This window comes from Mustela nigripes, chromosome 6 (assembly GCF_022355385.1).
Source record: "Mustela nigripes isolate SB6536 chromosome 6, MUSNIG.SB6536, whole genome shotgun sequence".
NCBI lineage: Eukaryota > Metazoa > Chordata > Mammalia > Carnivora > Mustelidae > Mustela > Mustela nigripes.
The window spans coordinates 25,312,085-25,330,832 of NC_081562.1; the positions used below are offsets into that span (position 1 = coordinate 25,312,085).

Consider the following 18,748-nt stretch of genomic DNA (forward strand, 5'->3'; position numbering starts at 1 on the left):
ATAAAACTTTGAGACTAATTAATTTTGGAAAAACTTCTATGAAACTCTGAAACAATTTTTTTTAAGGTTTTATTTATTTATTTGACAGAGATCACAAGTAGACAGAGAGACAGGCAGAGAGAGAGAGAGAAGCAGGCTCCCTGCTGAGCAAAGAGCCCAATGTGGGACTCGATCCTAGGTCCCTGAGATCATGACCTGAGCCAAAGGCAGCGGCTTAACCCACTGAGCCACCCAGGCGCCCTGAAACAATTTTTTTTGATACATTTCATATTGCATGCAAAATTTTGTTCAACTGAAGTAGAACAGATGTTAGATTCTCTTTCACTGAAAATATTAGAACAGGTCTGGACTGTGGATGCCCAGAGAATTAAGAGAGGAGACAAAGATAAAGCTGGTGTTACCAAAAGCAAAAAGGGGGTTGAAATAAAAGCCTTGTCAAATGTATTCATTTCCCAAACCAAACATATGGAATCATCAGGACTTCACAGAGCTTTTACATGAAATGGCCCCTTCCTCACACCTCATGTACATAAAAGATGCAATTTTCAGGCCAAATTTTTGGCCATATTACTGAGTAAAGGATGTTTCCATATACATAGAATTCTAATTTGGTATAAGAAGCTTCTGAAATATACCGCGAGGGGAGTGGATCCGCAGGCACAGCTGTGATCTATATTGTCTTAACATTTATTGGAGGATTGCATTTTACAAATCTAACAAATTTCTCTTACCAATAGGTGGATAGAAGCATTTCAGGAAGGCACAATATTGTAGCGATACTGGTTTCATCCCTTCTGTGATTCCAAATGGGTGGAATTTCATCAGAATGGAGTAAATGCAGTACAAAAATTTTATGTAAATGAACACTGCCAAGATAAATCCAGCCAAAATCTTCATCAAATATTGTGAATTATTTTGTTAGGTGTAAGGTAATTTTTTTTTAATGTTTGTTTTCTCATGTATGTTATTTATTAAAATTTTGATGTTTACTTCCTGGTCAGAATTATTTCTGAGACTCACACTGAATTCTGAAGTACCTTTCTTTTAGAAACCGGAAAACTTATCTTAATATTGTATACTGTATTAACTGTTTGTGACACAGATTTCTCAGTGTGTTTTGTAGTGTTACATTGTAATATTCTTACTTGAGTTAAGTCTTTGTAAATAAAAAACACACATCAAGGAGCAAATTTCTATGCAGTGTTTGGCTTAGGAATTACTATAGAACTGCTGATGAAAAAAATGTATGTTTTTGAATCAATAAACTTAGATGAATTTTTGTATCTTTTAATGGAAAAACACACGGCCAACTCCTACCTCAGTAATTGTGAAATGAAATTCCAGTAAATTATCTAGAGTATTTCTGTTGTACCTCTTTTGGCATGAGATAATGTTACCTGATCAAGGAATTAGAGCAAAGGGATAGAATATGAAAATTGTCATTGAACTGAGCTATGAGTAGGAAAGAGGATGTTTTCATTTGCAGAGGAACACAAGTCTTTATATTAAGTTTAATCCTTTTTTTAAAGCTACCACTTCAACACAAACATAAATGTATTATTATTTTAAAAAAATACTGCAAGTATTACATTACACAATATCCTTTGCTATTGTAAGTGTTCTGAGCCCAAGTCAGTGGTGGTGTTTGCATCTAAAAAGAATTTCCATTCCCTATGATATTGTGCTTTAAAAAATGAACTGGAATTACCATACCAAAAAAGCACATATTCTACGCCAGTGTTAACTGAAATTGTATTCATTTTCTAAAGGTTATTTAATACTACTTTGTGTTATGTCCTCCCTGGTAATTAAAACAAATCCTTTATTTCTTCAACCAGTTGCCAAATGCACCTCATTAGGAAAGATATTCATAATTCTGGTGCACTTACTATTTAACATGTGAACTGTTTTGTACATAAAACTGTTGATGAGTAGAGGAAAAATGAAATTCACACTATGATTATAGTCATTCTTGATGTTTATAATATACATTTATTGACTGAGCTTAAGCTAAAATAAATTATCTTAAAAGGCAAGGTCATCCATAGACTATTTCACAAAAGGGCACAAGAATTTTCCTTTCTGTTTTTATATAACGTATTTCCTAATTCAGTGTGATACCATTGCCAAGAGAATTACCGAGTGCCTTTCTGAAGTTGTTTGTGCAGCACCAGAATCTCAGCTAAATCTAGAGTTGGCTGCTGTCATTTTTTTCTGGCTGTTCCTTGCTGTGGGATCATTTTAAACCCTGTTGCACCCTCACCCACAATCCTCACATCCCATCTCCCCAGTCTTTCTGTCACAGTAGGAAAACTAATACTTCTTTGAAACTCACTAATTTTAATCAAGAGAGCATAAATAGGGCTTCCATGTTAAAATCCTTGCAGCTTTTAGTGTATCCTTTTTTGGAGACCAAGGTTATACCTTATAATGTGTTTCCTTCTTCTTTGGGTCTAGCATTTTGCAAAGGACAAGTTATTTGGAGTTCTGGCCCCCCTCCTCATGAGCTCTCAGCCTTCTGACTGGAAGGTTTGGCTTAAACCTCAGAATCTAAAAAAAAAATATCAGCTAGGCTATTTTGTCTTCCAACAGCTGGCTAAATCAAGAACCATTCATAAATCTAAATAGAAAAAACACTGCACCAACTTCTGTTAATTCTAATTACACATAAAATACATGTATGATTGTACTGGCTATTGGCTTCACCCCATGGGGGGTTTTGAAAATATAAAATATGTATAGCCTTTTGAGAAAGCTATATTACCATGCTCCCCCCAAAAAATGTTTTAAATGTGGAATGGTATTACATTTCCTTTTCCCCCTCATCAGTCCTTCATAACTTATTAAAGCTGATCAATTATTTATTTAACTTGGCTCACTTAATGTCAACTGAGAAACCTAACTATGTTTTATTATAAAGCTACTTTAAGAAATGCATCTCTTGATAGCTAACATTTTAGAGGGGAAAAAAATGATATTGGGTGCATTTGGTTGGAGGGAGCAGAGGGAGAGGGAGAATCTTAAGCAGGCTCCCTGCTGAGCTCAGGATGACCCCCCCCCCCACAAGAGGGGGCTTGATCTCAGGAACCTGAGATCATGACCTGAGCCAAAATCAAGAGTTGGAAGCTTTACCAACTAAGCCACCCAGGCGCATTCTATGAGAAAGTATACACAGTACCAGGATCTCAAGAATACTTTGTTACACTGATGAATGTGTTCCATCACACCCTTTTCAGGTTTCTCCTTTTATTCATAAGGAGGAGAAAGAAGAGCAGTTGTAAAGCTAAGCAAAAGGGGACTAAAAGTAACCTTGATAAGAAATGCCAGTTAGGGGCGCCTGGGTGGCTCAATGGGTTAAAGCCTCTGCCTTTGGCTTAGGTCATGATCTCAGGGTCCTGGGTTTGAGCCCTGCATCGGGCTTTCTGCTCAACTGGGAGCCTGCTTCGCCCTCTCTCTCTGCCTGCCTCCCTGCCTACATGTGATCGCTGTCAAATAAATGAAATCTTAAAAAAAAAAAAAAAAGATGCCAGCTTAAACTGGGGGAGGGCTGGCATTCTTAGTATGCCCCCCCCAATCTAGGTTCCTCCTTAGCTGTGACAGCTGTAAATGTAGAGGATCCATCATAGTCCTAGAAAAATAAGGTTATCTTAGGCATCATCCGATGTTTCCGAATCTCTCTCCAACCTCTTTTCCCATTCTCTAGTACACCCAGTATGATCCTATTGTCCTTCGCCCAAGATCCTTAGTTCTCTTTTCAACCTAAAGCTTGATTCTTTGAGTATGTAGTAGTGTTCCTTAAAATAAGATTATCAGAGCAACTTTAATATAAAGCAGTAATGAAACAAGTAAGTTTAGAAGAAAACTTTAAAGTGTGGTTTTGTTAAGCAGGGAAAGCCTGCTATTTTGTAATTTAGGCAAAATGTAAATGTTATCACAGCATATGTTGATCTGTCTTGAAGTATGATCGATTTGTACTCCCATTTTTGAAATTTGAGATCCACTATAGTCAAATATAGTCACTAGGATTTCCAGAGAGGTAAATCCTGTTTCTCTTGTTATACCGTACATGCCTTGAAGGTAAATACTCTGTTTCCTCACAAAATACCTATCCTGTGTCTTTTAAGAGAAAATAGTTGTTGAAATGCATAGAAGTGAGGACAGGATTCTTGTCATCTGCAACTCAAACACAGCACCATCACCCCCCCCCCCCCCTGCCCTCATTATAACTCAGATCTCAGACCTGCTCTTTCCACCATCCTGCAAGGCCATATTTGCAACTACCTGTTGGACATCTACATGAGTCCTTCTTAAGTAAGCATTTTGAACTTTACATGACTTCACTTTCTGTTTCTTCAGATCTGTTTATTTTCCTCTGTAATGGAAAAACAACATTCTAGGCTCCAGAATCTGCCTCTGAGTCTCAACAAGACCCTCTGCTTTTGGTCTTGTACCCAGTCCATCTTCATTCCTGTTATTGCACAGAGCCTGGCTCAAGTCCTTATTACCTCTTCTCAATGATTAGAATAACTTTTCTTCTAATTCCATTGCCACCATTGTGTGGTCTCATTTTAAACACTGCCAGAGCTATCTTATAAAGCATAGCTCTAACTTAGTTTCATCCCTGCTCTTTGCAGTCTCCATTGGCTTCCCAGTGGCTTGGCATGGAACACTTTTCCTCAGGTGTCACACGGTCCAGCTAAACCTACCCCAACCTTTCTTCTTTGTTCTCACCCTCTTCCCAACCCATTTCTGCCTTTGTATTCAAGACTTTTCTTTCGGTGATAGTTGGCCCTAGTCCTTTTCTCTCCTATTCCTCCTCCCTTACTCCTCCAGACCAGAGTTAGTCTTTCCTTTCTCTATGTCTCCATAGCCTCTAGCTAGGAAACACACTTTCTTATGGTGCCTATCACATTCTGTCCTTGAGAATCTGAGATGACTCCTTAGTATTTGGCAGACTACCTTGCATGCTATGGACACTCAGTATTTGGTGAATTAAATTACTCCAAATGCATCCCTTCTGATTTTTTTTTAAGTCCATCCATATACAAATATTCTGGAGCCTGTGCCACATTTAATATTCTCTAAAGGAAAATCTTTTGCTTTTAAATTAACATATAATGTATTGTTTGTTTCTGGGGTACAGGTCTGTGATTCATCAGTCTTATACAATTCACAACACTCCCCATAGCACATCCCCTCCCCAATGTCTGTCCCCCAGTCACCCCATCCCTTCCAACCCCCCTCCCCTCCAGCAACCCTAAGTTTGTTTCCTATAATTAAGAGTCTTTCATGGTTTTGCTCCCTCTCTGGTTTCATCTTGTTTCATTGTTCTCTCCCTTTCTTTATGATCCTCTGTCTTGTTTCTCAAATTCCTCATATCCATGAGATCATATGATAATAGTTTTTCTCTGATTGATTTATTTCGCTTAGCGTAATAGCCTCTTGTTCCTTCCATGTCGTTGCAAATGGCAAGATTTCAGGTGTATTGATGGCTGAGTAGTATTCCATTGTGTGTATATATATATACACCACATCTTCTTTATCCATTCATCTGTTGATGGATATCTAGGCTCTTTCCTTAGTCTGGCTATTGTGGATGTTGCTGCTATAAACATTGGGGTGCACGTGCCTAAAGGAAAATCTTATCTATGACTTAACCCTTTAAGAAAAGAGATGATTTCTAGTAGGACTTTATTTTAAGATAAAGGTAGAGGAAATTTTCAAAAAGCCTCAGTATCAAATTCCCTTAGTCGGGGGGATGAAAGGAGGCAACTCTCTTTACTATGAGTTGGTCCTAGCATGTTAAGAACCAATCTTGAAATACTATATTGTTTTTTTAAATGACATGAATTTCTAGAAACATTTTTTACTTAAAGTGGTAACAGTTTGTATTTTATTGTCCATATAGGTATAGATCCTTTATAAATACTAGTATTGTAAATAATGTCAATATGTATTGTATTTATACAAAATAAATCTACTGTATCTACTTTTGGTATGATGATGTCTTTTAAGTCATATATTTTTCTAGAGTCACATATTTGAAGATGAACCACATGAAGGGGTTTTCAGAGAATGAGGCATAAAGCATATTCCCCCTTTTAGGGATCGTTGCATGCCATTTTTCTGTGTCCTGTTGCCTAGTTCCAGAGGGAAAGGGCAGAGGAGATGTTCTTCCCAGTGCACCTTTGTTTTTCCTGACTTGGGTTTCTGGCCTGAATCTGGAACTGCTTTTCTAGTGCTGATCAATACTAAAGAAATTTCAAGGACCCCTTATCTTAAAGTCCAAACCACACAGTGCTTTGCACACAGGACTGCTCTTCCAGCCACATCTCTGTGCCACAAGTGGTCACTGTCATAATGTTCATTTCATGAACCTCTTCATTAAATGAATCTTTATAGATCACGAGGCATTGCCTGTATGCTTGGGAATACACCACTGGACAAAAAAGCCAGCCTTCAAGAAGTTTATAGTCTAACTGATAATAATTCTTGCTCCATTTAGCCACTGTATGTATTTACCCACAAGAGCTGATAAGTAAATCGTTGCCTTACTGTGGAGGCTTCAGCCCTAGCTTGTTTTATTTAAGGGAATTTTAAATATTTTATTGGGATCCACCCCGACTTGCTAAGTCCTCTAATGAACTTTAAGGTAAGAGATTCCTAAAACAGAGCCCAATTTTCCACAAGTTAGAAACTAATCTACCCCAAATTGATGAGGTTATCTACTATTACTCAAATGTGAACCGTCTCAAAACTTCCTTTAACCACCGACCTTGGGCACAAGGGATGGTAAGCGCGCGCGGCTCAAGTCCTCGGTAAGGCCGCTCTGGCGAGGCAGTTTCCCTCCCAGCCGATAGGGGGCAGCGGCCCTTCAGAGGCTCGGTTTTCTCATTCCCCCACCCAGGGAATGTCACGACCTCCTCTCCGCTTCGCCACCAGTAATGCGCAGGCGCAGATGGGAGCACGTACCCCAGAGCGGAGGGAGGGGTCACGAACTCTGACCCCCCCAAATACACAAACCCAGAAAGCTCCCTGCCCCCACTTTTCCTTACCCTACCCCCCCGAACTTTCTCCAACCTGTCCCTTCCGGGAGCCCCAAGCGCCACGACAGCGGGACTGTCCGGTCTAAGCCCGGCGCGGGACGTAGCTCCTCAGAGAAGCGCCGGTAAGAAGTGCCGAGGAGGGAGAAAAGCAGCGGTGGCCGCGGCTGGGACGGAGGGCGGGGTGTCTCTCCCAACTGCCAACGGATGCGCCCCCAGGTCCCCCAACAGCCTGCGGGCTGCGGCCGGCAGGGCCAGCCCGTATGGCGGCGCGGCGGCAGGCTGCTCGGGTTGGGTTGGGAGCGCGCAGAGTGGCCGGAGCGGCGGGGCCGAACGTGCGAGGCTCCTGAGAGAAGCTGAGACCGTAGCCGGGGCTGGAGCGCGGGGCGCGGAGGGTGGCGAGGTGCGGGAGGCAAGTCAGCCGAGCTGCACGGCGCGCACCGCAGCCTTTCCCCCGGCACCTCCTGCGGCGCCTCTGACCTTTCACCTACAGGAAAAGCTTCCGTCTCGGCGCCGCCGTCGCCGCAGCTTCCCCCACCTTGGAGAGCCGCGCGTCGCGGCCGGGCTCCGGGGGTGCACCGCGGGCTTGAGCGTCCGCGAGCCGAGGCCTCCGTCCCTTCCTGAGGTTGCTTACTAACTCACTCTCGTGCCTGCACGAGACGGACGGAGCAGCGCCCTCGACTTGTGCGACAGATAGGGCGACAGCAGCCGCAGCCTTTGGACCCGTATCTTTTGGGAAAAATGGAACGGCCCGGGTTCCCCACTGGCCTCGGCATGTCTAAACTTCCAGTAGTTCTTTTGTTAAGAAACTCTGCCTGCAACTCCTGCACAGAATCGTTTCCTGAGTTACAAATGTTGCCAAGGTGTCTCATAACCTTCGCTAAGTAGGTCGGCCTGTTTAAACAAACAAATGAAAGGAGAAGCAAAAAGACTGGAAATTAAAGCTTTTCGGGTTTTTGTTCCTCTGGATGTTGTCAGTAGGCCTTCGATTTAGACATTCTTGAATATTGTTGTATGGTTGCATGGTACACGATGATTGTTTTGAAATTTTGCTTGTATGTCCAGTGGGTAGATCTAGAAGACGGATGTTCCTGTTCTTTTAAGGGGAAAAAAAAAAAAAAAAGGTGGGGAGTGGATTGCATATAAATGTAACATTTAATATTCTTTGTAGTAGCATTTCAGTCTTTTAGGAAGAGTTCTGAGAGAGACACAAATCAAAGGCATCAGACATTCCTAAGATATTTTGTTTGTGTTTCTGCCACACAAAGCGTATAATTACTGCCCTTGGGGAATAGAAAAGACTAAAGAAATATAAATATAGCTACCTTTTTCTGATTTATAGGACCTTCTGCAACTTCTTAAAATCTTTTATGAAAGCCCTGGGGAAATGTATCTTTTTTTTTTTTAAAGATTTTATTTATTTGACAGAGAGAGATCACAGTAGGCAGAGAGAGGGGAAGGGAAGCAGGCCCCCTGATGAGCAGAGAGCCCGATGCGGGACTCCATCCCAGGACCCTGAGATCATGACCTGAGCCGAAGGCAGCGGCTTAACCCACTGAGCCACCCAGGCGCCCGGGGAAATGTATCTTTACAGAATTTTTGCATATGATGCTAAAAGTTAACAGATGTCGCTTAGTGAATTCTAGTCAATTGCTTTAGTATACACAATAAATGCTGGACTCACCTCAAAGGATTGGATTTTTTAAAAAATTTGCACTGAGTGTTAAAAGTCAGGTGGAATTTAAGGGAAGAAATAAGAGCTTAGAATGGTATGTTGATGCATAAAGAACATCCCAGTTTGACCCTAAGAGAGGCCCCTCTTGGGACCTATAAGAGATAAAATGGGAAGATGAAGTCAGACTATAAAGAAACTCTGTGTCCACAGTGGCAGGCATGTTTCAGAGGCTTAACAGATATTGAAAAAAATAAAAGGAGAAGGATCGAAATTTTATCCTTTGGCCATTAAAGAGACATTGATGGCTCTGAAGCAAGAGAATAAGGATGTTTCAATGCTGTAAGTGCCCTGAGATACTGTTGCAGTATCAACGGTGCAGACCACTAATGGTTTTGCCTTCTTGGTGCTTCAAATATATACAAAGATGGTTCTTGCCTAATAGGGGTTTTTCATGTGCACAAAGTCATATATATTAAATGTATGTTCTGGAAACTCAACAGCAGCTGAAATTTTACCTGAAGGGTTAACTGGAAGACCTTCAAGGCTGCGAGAGGTTTTATGAACCCCTTGAAATTCAGCATATATTGTCATTTGTAGTGTGAATGAAAGTGAATTTGTGTTTTCTAGTGAGAGAAACCTTAACTACCATCAATTTCAAAGAGATCTTTGACCCACTGTACTGGAAAAAATAGAATCATTCTTTTATGTCATATTTATATATTTTCAAATTTTGCCTCCCCCAGAAGGAAATACATTTTGCATCATGACTCAGCACACTCACACAGATTAAACTGAAATAAAGTCTTAATAAGACTATTCTTACCCTCACTATATCTGATGCACTCTTTTCTATTTTCGTTAAAAAAAAAAATCTGACCTACCGAATTAATTTTGCCATCCGTAAGTGGCTCACAACACAAAGTTTGCAAAATACTGTTTTGGATGACAGCAGCCTACATTCAGTTGATGGTAGTGCAGCTGGTGGAAAAAGGAGCTGTTTCTAATGTCAAGAACACGGACTTAAAATTTTGAATCTGAACGGAAAAAGGACAGCACCAATTATACTCTCTTTTTTCTGTGGAGAAGATAAGTAGAAATGAGATCTTGGCAAATTGAAAAAACCCAGGGCCAAAAATGTAGGACTCTTTTTTTGTTTTCTGAATGTTAATTAGCTCTAGAGCAGTAAAGACAGCATTCTTGTGTTTTTGCTTTGTCCCTCAAGCCAGTGAAAATACGTAACCTTCAACGCCTAACTCGGATGTCTCTTGTATAGGGTTTTTCCAGAGCCTCACTCCTAGTGTGGTGGTTCTGAACTCCTTTTGTTCGTTTATTGAGCACTTTGTTCATTCAGCTTTCAGGAAATACCTCTTACCTATAAGGAAACTTAACCATTGGTATAGATATTTTCACTGACATTGAATTTTTACAACTTTTTGAAGTAGATTATATTGAATCCATTTCATTTGTTTCATACATTTAGTAAGTAGTAGAACGAGATTGACTTGAGGTCTAAGACACTACTACCTATATAAACTGACCATTTCTCAGTTTTTCTCTTTATCACTCCTTCCTAGTGTGCTTCATATCTTTTAGCACATGGTAATTTTTAAAAATCTGTTTTCTCATTAAAATATAAGCCCTGTAGAACAAAGATCTTTTCTGCCTTGTTCACTGTCAAGTCCCAAAGTCTCACAGTGCCTGGTAAATATGTTCCAGTAAATGCTTACTGAAGTTAGATGTGAATACTAGGCACTGTTAAATAGTAGAGGTTCATTGAAAACTACAGTTGTTTTCCTTAGAACTCTATTAGAGATAGGTCATCTATGCAAAGGACAGGGTGTTGTAGAAGATACAGTAGGCTAAAGATGAGGGAATGCTTACTTTCTGAATACAACTGTACATACCCATTCAAAAAGCAGAAAGGAAAAAATAAGTAGCCTATAACTCTCACCTAGAAGAGTCGCTTCACATTTGAGAATGTTTGTTTTTAGTCCTTGTGTGTTTTGCATAGTTAAAATCGTTTAAATAAAGTTTTGTTTCTTATCTTTGCATTTAGTTTGTCATTAGCATTTTCTCTTTGTCATTAAACATTTTCCTCATACATTAGTTTAATGAAAAAAATTTTTGTACAAATCTTTGTTCTTTGTCTTTGCTAAGATGTCACCTTCTCACAAAGGCCATCTCTGAACTGTTATTAAAAAAAAAAAAAAAAAGGCATTTTCTTCCCTGTCGCAAGCATTTTGTCACTAGTCCCTGCTCTAATTTTCTCCATTCTGCTTTTCACCATTTATTGGTATCATATATTTGTTTGTTGTCTGTCGAACCTCACCAAAGTACAAACTTCACAAGGCAGAGTTTGTTTTAATACTATCTGCTGTATCCCTAACACATAGAAAAATGCCTGGCCCATAGGAAGCACTTAAGAAATATTTGTGGAGTAGAATAGTGAATGAATTATTTAGGTCGTTAACATTTTTCAGACTCTTCATGCACATTGACACATTAACTTTTCTAAGAAGTTTATAGCAATTTAGACTTCCATCAGTAATGGAAGAATGCTTGTTTTGTCTAATTTTTGGAGTTAAATTTGATCTTAGAAAACATACTGATCTGGTGACTCCATGGTCATGGTAGAAGGAGACACCATTAGCAAAGACATGGAGGCAAGAGAAACGTGGTAAATTCAAGGAATTACAAGTAGTGTGTATGGCTAGAATATAAGGTTTAAAAAATGACACCTCAAATCCTTTAGAGAAAGGGAAGGCTTTGAAGATTATTAAGAGGTAAAATAATATTAAATACATATGTTAGAGCAGTCTGGCAGCAAAATATTATAGTTGCAATTAGGTGAGTATTACTGGATTTTTAAGTCAAGAAATTTGGAACTAAATTGGTTGTAGGTTGGATTGTCCATGGTCAGTGAAGTCATCTATGTTGGTGGCAGGAAAGGGACAATGAGTACTCAGTGTCAGAATTTTCAATGAATAATGGTTTTAGAGCATAGCTAATGATTGACAGTGTAAAGTCATTAGAAACTGTCGTATAACTGATTTAAAAGAATCTCAGAGGAAGTGATTTTTGGTGAGGGAGAAAATAAGCCTTGTTTAGAGGCCTGCAACATTAGCACTGTCCTTGAGCTGTGTATATGTATATGTATACATATAAATACAAGATAGTTTCATGCTTATTTCCCTATTTTGAAGTATTTTATTGTCATTAAGAATAATGAATGATTCCTTTTAAAAAAGAATAATGAGGGCGCCTGGGTGGCTCAGTGGGTTAAGCCGCTGCCTTCCGCTCGGGTCATGATCTCAGGGTCCTGGGATCGAGGCCCACATCGGGCTCTCTGCTCAGCGGGGAGCCTGCTTCCCTCTCTCTCTCTCTGCCTGCCTCTCTGTCTACTTGTGATCTCTGTCAAATAAATAAAATCTTTAAAATAAATAAATAAATAAATAAATAAAATTAAAAAAGAATAATGATATCTTTTAAATTTAATTTTTTTTTAATTTAAATCCAATTAACCCATAATGTATTATTTGTTTCAGGGGTACAGGTCTGTGATTCATCAGTCTTATGTAATACCCGGAGTGCTCATTACAACACAGACCTTTCCCAAGGTCCATTACCCAGTTACCCCATCCCTCCAAGCCCCGCCTCTCTGGTACCCCTCAGTTTGTTTCCTGTGATTAAGAATCTGTCTCCCTCTCAGTTTTACTCTTGTTTCGTTTTTTCCTCTCTTCTCCTGTGATCCTTTGCTGTATTTCTTAAATTCCACATATCAGTGAGATCATATGATTATTATCTTTCTCCGATTGACTTATTTCGCTTAGCATAAATTTAATTTTCTGTAGAAACTGTATCTCTTTACCCTGTTACTGAATTCCGCTTCATGAGCTTCCTCATTTTTTAACTTAAAAGCTGGGAATAGGGGCGCCTGGGTGGCTCAGTGGGTTAAAGCCTCTGCCTTCGGCTTAGGTCATGATCCCAGGGTCCTGGGATCGAGCTTCACATCAGGCTCTCTGCTCCGCTGGGAGCCTGCTTCCTCCTCTCTCTGCCTGCCTGTCTGCTTACTTGTGATTAGTTTCTGTTAAATAAATAAAATCTTTAAAAAAAAAAAAAAAAAAAGCTGGGAATAAAATCTGGACTGGTAACCCAAAACTAATTTGACTCTTTTCTGTAGTCAGTAGTCTCTCCTCATCAGAATAATTCTGTTTATCAATATATCAGGGTAATTGATAACCCCTAATATCTTTTTGTTTCATGAGAAAGTCTAATAGCTTCCAGTCCTTACAACTCCAGGTTTCCAAGTTTTTAATGTTGAGGGTTAAAAGGCTGCATTGTCCTCACTCTTTATGCCTTTTTACCATCTTAAAACAAAAAAAAAAAAAAAAAGAAAAATTGGTATGTTTAGAAAAAAGTGCAACAAAATCAATTTATTTTGAGAATTCTCTTTAAACCGTGGAGGTTGTTTAAAACAGTATGGCTATAAAACTAAATTTGTCTTTTACTAAACTCATGGAGCAAGAAATTAGGAGGAGTTTGATCTGGAAGTAGCCAAAAGGAGAATTCTTACAGAATATTTAAAAGGGTTTCTTACCCTTCTTTTTTTGAGGATTTCTCCATCTGACAACAGAAGATTAGAGTCAGTGCTGAAGTAAGCTTTTTGAGTAGCTTAGTGTTCAGTGGACTTTTGATTGAAGAATTCTATCTATCAGTAGTAGAAACAAATTGACGTCACCTGCCTCATGATAATTATATCAGTAACCATGTCTATGCTAGTCTTCCATCTTTTGGTAAATAGACCTTCCAAAAATGGAAGTTGCCAATCCTACTATCGTTTTAACCTTCCTTTTCCTCTTCCTGGCCTGCCTAGTGATTAATTCCAAAGATAAGCACATAACCTAAGCTGAGTCAATCAGAATCTTAACCAACATTTAAAAATTGTGATTAGAGAAGACTACTTTTCCTTTCCTGGTGCTTTACTAGAAAGTAGAAAATAAGCCACATAGGGAGAATAAGAATAGAGATAATAGGAAAGAAGGAAGAAAGGAAGGAGGGGAGGGAGGGAGGGAGGGAGAAAAAGGAAAGAAGGGAGGGAGGAAGGAAGGAAAGTAGAAAGAGAGAACGAAAGAAAATAGAGATAAGGAGATTCCTCACAGCATCACAACCCCAAGTTCCAGTTTCTGCCAAGGTCAGCTCTGCTTGGATCCTAGCATGTATCCTGCTTTCCCCACCCCCTGCCTTTCTGCTTAAACTAGGCATAGTTGAGCTTTTAGTGACTAAAGCAAAGTGACTAAATCCATTATCATAAATGCCTAATTTTATGCCAAATAACCTATTTCATTCTTACTAATTTTTAGCATTTCCCCCTTGCTAAAACTTTCATTTATCAGAGTGAATAATACCATCCTCTGGGAATTTCTAAATTTTAGTAAAATGTAATACATTTAGATCGATTTGTAATTTATTTATTGTTTTAGAGTGAGAGAGAGCACAGGAGGAGTTGGGGGGTGGTGGCAGGCAGCGGGAGAGAGAGAATCTTAAGCAGGCTCCATGCCCAGTGTGGTGCCAACACCAGGCTCCATCTCACAATTATGAGATCGTGACCTGAGCCAAAATCAGGAATCAGTTGCTTAACCAACTGAGCCACCCAGGTACCCCATAATTTGTGATTAGATAGTTAGCCTCCTTTTTGCATATGGAAAAAAATTTTAATGATGTATTTGAATTATTTTACGGATCTATTTACATATAAATAAGTATTGTATTCCTCGATAGTTTAATGAGAAAAATAAGTAATAATAAAATTGAGATTATAGATTTGACTTTATATCATTGTGTCTGTGCCTTTCTAGACTTGAATCTTAAGTTAATAAGCTGACAGATAACCTAACAGGCTTTACAGACACATAACAGGCTTTACAAGTAGGAGAAAGTCAGTAGTTTGATACTGCAACGTTCGCACCATACCTATCTATGTGTGGTTGGAGAGGGGTCCAAAGGGCAAAAATTGTTCTTAGTCTGCCTTTCTGCTCAAATCTACTCCCTAATGTCCTCTCATTTCTGTTTCACTCAATGCAAATGAAGTATATGCTCATTGAGGTAAGTATCTCAAAAACTTGCCCTAAGCATTCTTTTGCTAACCAGTTTGAATTACATGGATCTATAAAACAATGTGAGATAAGAGCTCTAGACTACTGCAGTAATGCAGAAGGTTTATATACAAAGAAGTAGAAAGGAGTGCCTGGGTGGCTTAGTCAGTTAAGCATCTGACTCTTGTTTTCAGCTTAGGTCATAATCTCAGAATTGGGAGATTGAGCTCTACATTGGGCTCTGTGCTGGGCATGGAGCCTATTTAAGATATTCACTACCTCTCCCTGTGCCCCTCTCCCCCTGAAAATAAATAGAAAGAAGTAGAAAATTGATGTATTGTACCACAAAATGGAATCTACCAAATACATGCATGTGTATATTTTTCTGAAGAGGGTGGATAGATTATCTCAGCTTAGAGTTTGTAACTCCAAAAGTTATGAATTCATTGTCATTTCCTGCTCTTTTCTTCAGAATCCAAAAAACAAAAAAATCTAATATCCCTAAATTCGGTACTCAGGAATACTGTTCCAAGAATATTAACTTCCAAATCCTGTAGCATTGTATTAACTGTAGTATTGCTGATGACAAAGTACACAATTAGCATGAACCTGGAAGTGCATATATACCATGCACATATGTGCATCACACGTAATACCCTCATATTCTTTGGTCTCTTCTTCCAAAATTATATATATATATTTTTAAAGATTTTATTTATTTATTTGACAGAGAGAGAGATCACAAGTAGGCAGAGAGGCAGGCAGAGAGAGAGAGGAGGAAGCAGGCTCCGTGCTGAACAGAGAGTCCGATATGGGACTCCATCCCAGGATCCTGAGATCATGACCCAAGCCGAAAGCAGCGGCTTAACCCACTGAGCCACCCAGGCGCCCCCAAAATTATATTTGACTTAGTGTAATTGTTTGCTCATTTAATAGTACTGAAATTTAACTTCAGTCCTTTCTATTCATGTACTTTTTAAATAATCAAACATTAATAATATATATATAAATGGTTTATCTACTTAATTTTTCATTATGAGGTAGGTTGTTTGGTTCTAATGTGTTAATAACACCATTGATTTTAGGATTTCTGGAAAAGGTTGCTTTAAACTGGGTTTTTGTTTTCTACTTACAATTTATTTTTTAAGTGTGGTAATACTTGTAGGTATTGCCACACATAAAAAATTAATTTTAATTTTAAAGAAACAGATGCTTACTCAGTGAAAAGTAAGTCTGTATTCTGGCCCTGTTCCCAAACTTCCAGTTCTCCCTAGAGGTAGTCACTATAATTATTTTCTTTAGTGTTCTGTCAGGTAGTTTTCTTCTCTATATATAGGTAGCATTTTAAAGCTCTATAGGTAGCATGCGTGTTTCTTAGTAGGTTTGTGCCTAAGTGTTATGGGCTGAATATTCCCCCACTCTCCCAAAATTCATATTGAAGTCCTGGCCCCCGGTACCTCAGAGTGTGACTGTATTTGACTGTGATTTAAAGAGGTAATTGAGTTAAAATTAGGTCATTAGGTTAGGCCCCAATCCAATATGACTATTATCCCTATTAAAAGGGATTACAACACAGGCGCAAACAGAGGGAAGATATGAAGAGACAAAGAAAAGGCAGCCGTCTACAAGCAAAGGAGATAGGTCTCAGAAACCAACCCTTCTGACAGCTTTTCTCAGAGTTCTAGTCTCCAGAATTGTGAGAAAATTTAGATTTTTTAAAGATTTATTTATTTCAGAGAATGCTTGAGAGCTCAGGTGGGGGTGGGGGCGGGCAGGGAGATGGGGCAGAGGGAATGAATCTCCAGGAGACTCTGAGCTGAGCGTCATGCTCTCTCACGACTCTGAGATCACGCCTGAGCAGAAACGAAGAGTCGGTCGCTCAACCAGCTGAGCCACCCCAGCGCCCTTGTGAGAAAATTAATTTTTATTGTTTGAATTCTCTAGCCAGAAGTAGCCTTGTTAGCCTTTGTTATGTCAGCCCCAGCAAACCAATACAGATTTTTGGTACTGGGAAGTAGGGTGCTGCTGTAACAAATGGCTAAAAATTTGGAACTGGGAGACGAATAGAGGCTGGCAGAGTTTTGAGATGCATGCTACAAAAAGCCTAGATTGCCTTGAAGAGATTGTTGGTTGAAATAGAGATGCCAAAAGCAATTTGGGTGAGGATCCAGAAAGAAAAGAGAACAGTAGAAAAGCTTCTCTTATCTTAGAGATACACAGATAGCTTCATGAACAGAATGTTGATGAAAATAATACACATTAGAGGCACCTGGGTGGTTCACTTAGTTGGACTCTGGTTTCAGCTCAGGTCATGATCTCATGAGTCATGGGATCAACCCCTGCATGATGCTTTGTGCTTGGTGCTCATCAGGGAACCTGCTTGAAGATTCTCCCCCCGCCCCTACCCCCACACATGGGCACGCTCTCTCTCAAGTAATAAATCTATCTTAAAATAATAATAATAAAGGGTCACCTGGATGGCTTAGTTGGGCCTGTGACCTATCTTTGAATCTTTCTCGCCTTCCTGGAAGGATAACAAATGTTTGAAACTGAATAGCTCTACTGGCCCATGTAGAAAAATCACACAAGTCCAGCGGTTTTTCTCCATTTCATCCGATCTATGTCCCCTTCAGTCCAAGCTGGCAACATTTCTGCTGTTACAGAATTCTCAGAAATCTTACTGCCTTCCCTGCAGTTCATGGGGGTGGCAGCCCAGAGGACACAGGCCCAGGGAGCAACTCTGTTTCTTTCCTCTGTTGGTTCCAGAGAGGATGAAGCCATTGCTTTTCAGTCTAGTCTTTGAAAAGTAAAATTGTTGGGTCTTGAATCATTTTTTTTAATAGATCTTTTCAAAATACTTAAAAGCAGAGAGAATAATTTCATGAATCCCTATATAAACTTCACCAGTTTTCAGTAATTGTCAGTGCATGGCCAGTCTTGTTTTGTTTATTCCATCCTTCCCCCACCTACCCCAACTGGATTATTTTGAAATAAATCTTAGCTATCATGTGTTTTCATTTGTAAATTCTTCAGTAAATATGTTTCATGAGTATAATTGTGAAAAGGCATCTTTTTATTCTGGCAGGACTTTTTGGCAATTAGAACATGGCAACCATAGAAGAAATTGCACATCAAATTATTGAACAACAGATGGGAGAGGTATGTTTGATTTACAGTTCATTTGCAGATCCATCAAACCTATTTAAATCAAATGTATACGGGTGCCCTGGTGGCTCAGTCAGTTAAGTGTCTACCGTTGGCCCAGGCTATGATCCCAGGATCCTAGAATCGAGCCCCACGCCAGGCTCCCTGCTCGATGGGCAACCTGCTTCTCCCTCTCTACTACTTGTGCTCTCGCATGTGCTGTCTCTCTCTCTCAAATAAATAAAATATTTTTTAAAGTAAGTAAATAGGGGCACTTGGGTGGCTCAGTGGGTTAAAGCCTCTGCCTTTGGCTCAGGTCATGGTTCCAGGGTCTTGGGATCGAGCCCGGCATCAGGCTCTCTGCTCTGCAGGGAGCCTGCTCCCCCCCACCCCCCGCCTGCCTCTTTGCCTACTCGTGATCTCTGCAAGTAAATAAATAAAATCTTTAAAAAAAAAAATTTTTTTTTAAGTAAATAAGTCAAATGTGTATGCTAGGTTCTGAAGGTACCGAAATGAAAGATACTCTCAACTTTAAGGTAGCTTTAAATCTAGTGGGGAATAGTTGAATCATCCCACAGTTAGGATATAGTGGGAAGGGCTATAATAGATGACTGTATGAAGTGTTAAGGGAGTGCAGAAGAAAAACAGCTAATGAAAAAACCTGGAAGAATTATGCTCTATTCCTTCTAAGAGGTACCATAATCCAAAGGTTTTCAAAGTGTCATCTAGTGACTCTCTTCAGAGAGTCAGCAAGGTCAAAACCATTTTCATAATAATAATGAAATGTTATTTTC

General features: G+C 39.5%; 2 protein-coding genes across 6 annotated transcripts in view; both read left to right on the plus strand.

Moving 5' to 3' along the window:
- Window positions 1–10,769, plus strand: part of FGD6 (FYVE, RhoGEF and PH domain containing 6) — a 131,464-nt gene extending 120,695 nt beyond the window's left edge. For all 3 annotated transcript variants that reach the window (XM_059402333.1, XM_059402335.1, XM_059402334.1), the window contains one exon: window positions 738–10,769. In XM_059402333.1, the coding sequence (XP_059258316.1) occupies window positions 738–774 (37 nt within the window). In that variant the 3' untranslated portion in view covers window positions 775–10,769. The remainder of the gene's footprint in view (window positions 1–737) is intronic.
- The window catches only part of NR2C1 (nuclear receptor subfamily 2 group C member 1), a 52,932-nt gene continuing 41,263 nt past the window's right edge, over window positions 7,080–18,748 (plus strand). For all 3 annotated transcript variants that reach the window (XM_059402338.1, XM_059402336.1, XM_059402337.1), the window contains exons 1-2: window positions 7,080–7,168; window positions 17,896–17,969. In XM_059402338.1, coding sequence (XP_059258321.1) covers window positions 17,916–17,969 — 54 coding nt within the window. In that variant the 5' untranslated portion in view covers window positions 7,080–7,168; window positions 17,896–17,915. The remainder of the gene's footprint in view (window positions 7,169–17,895; window positions 17,970–18,748) is intronic.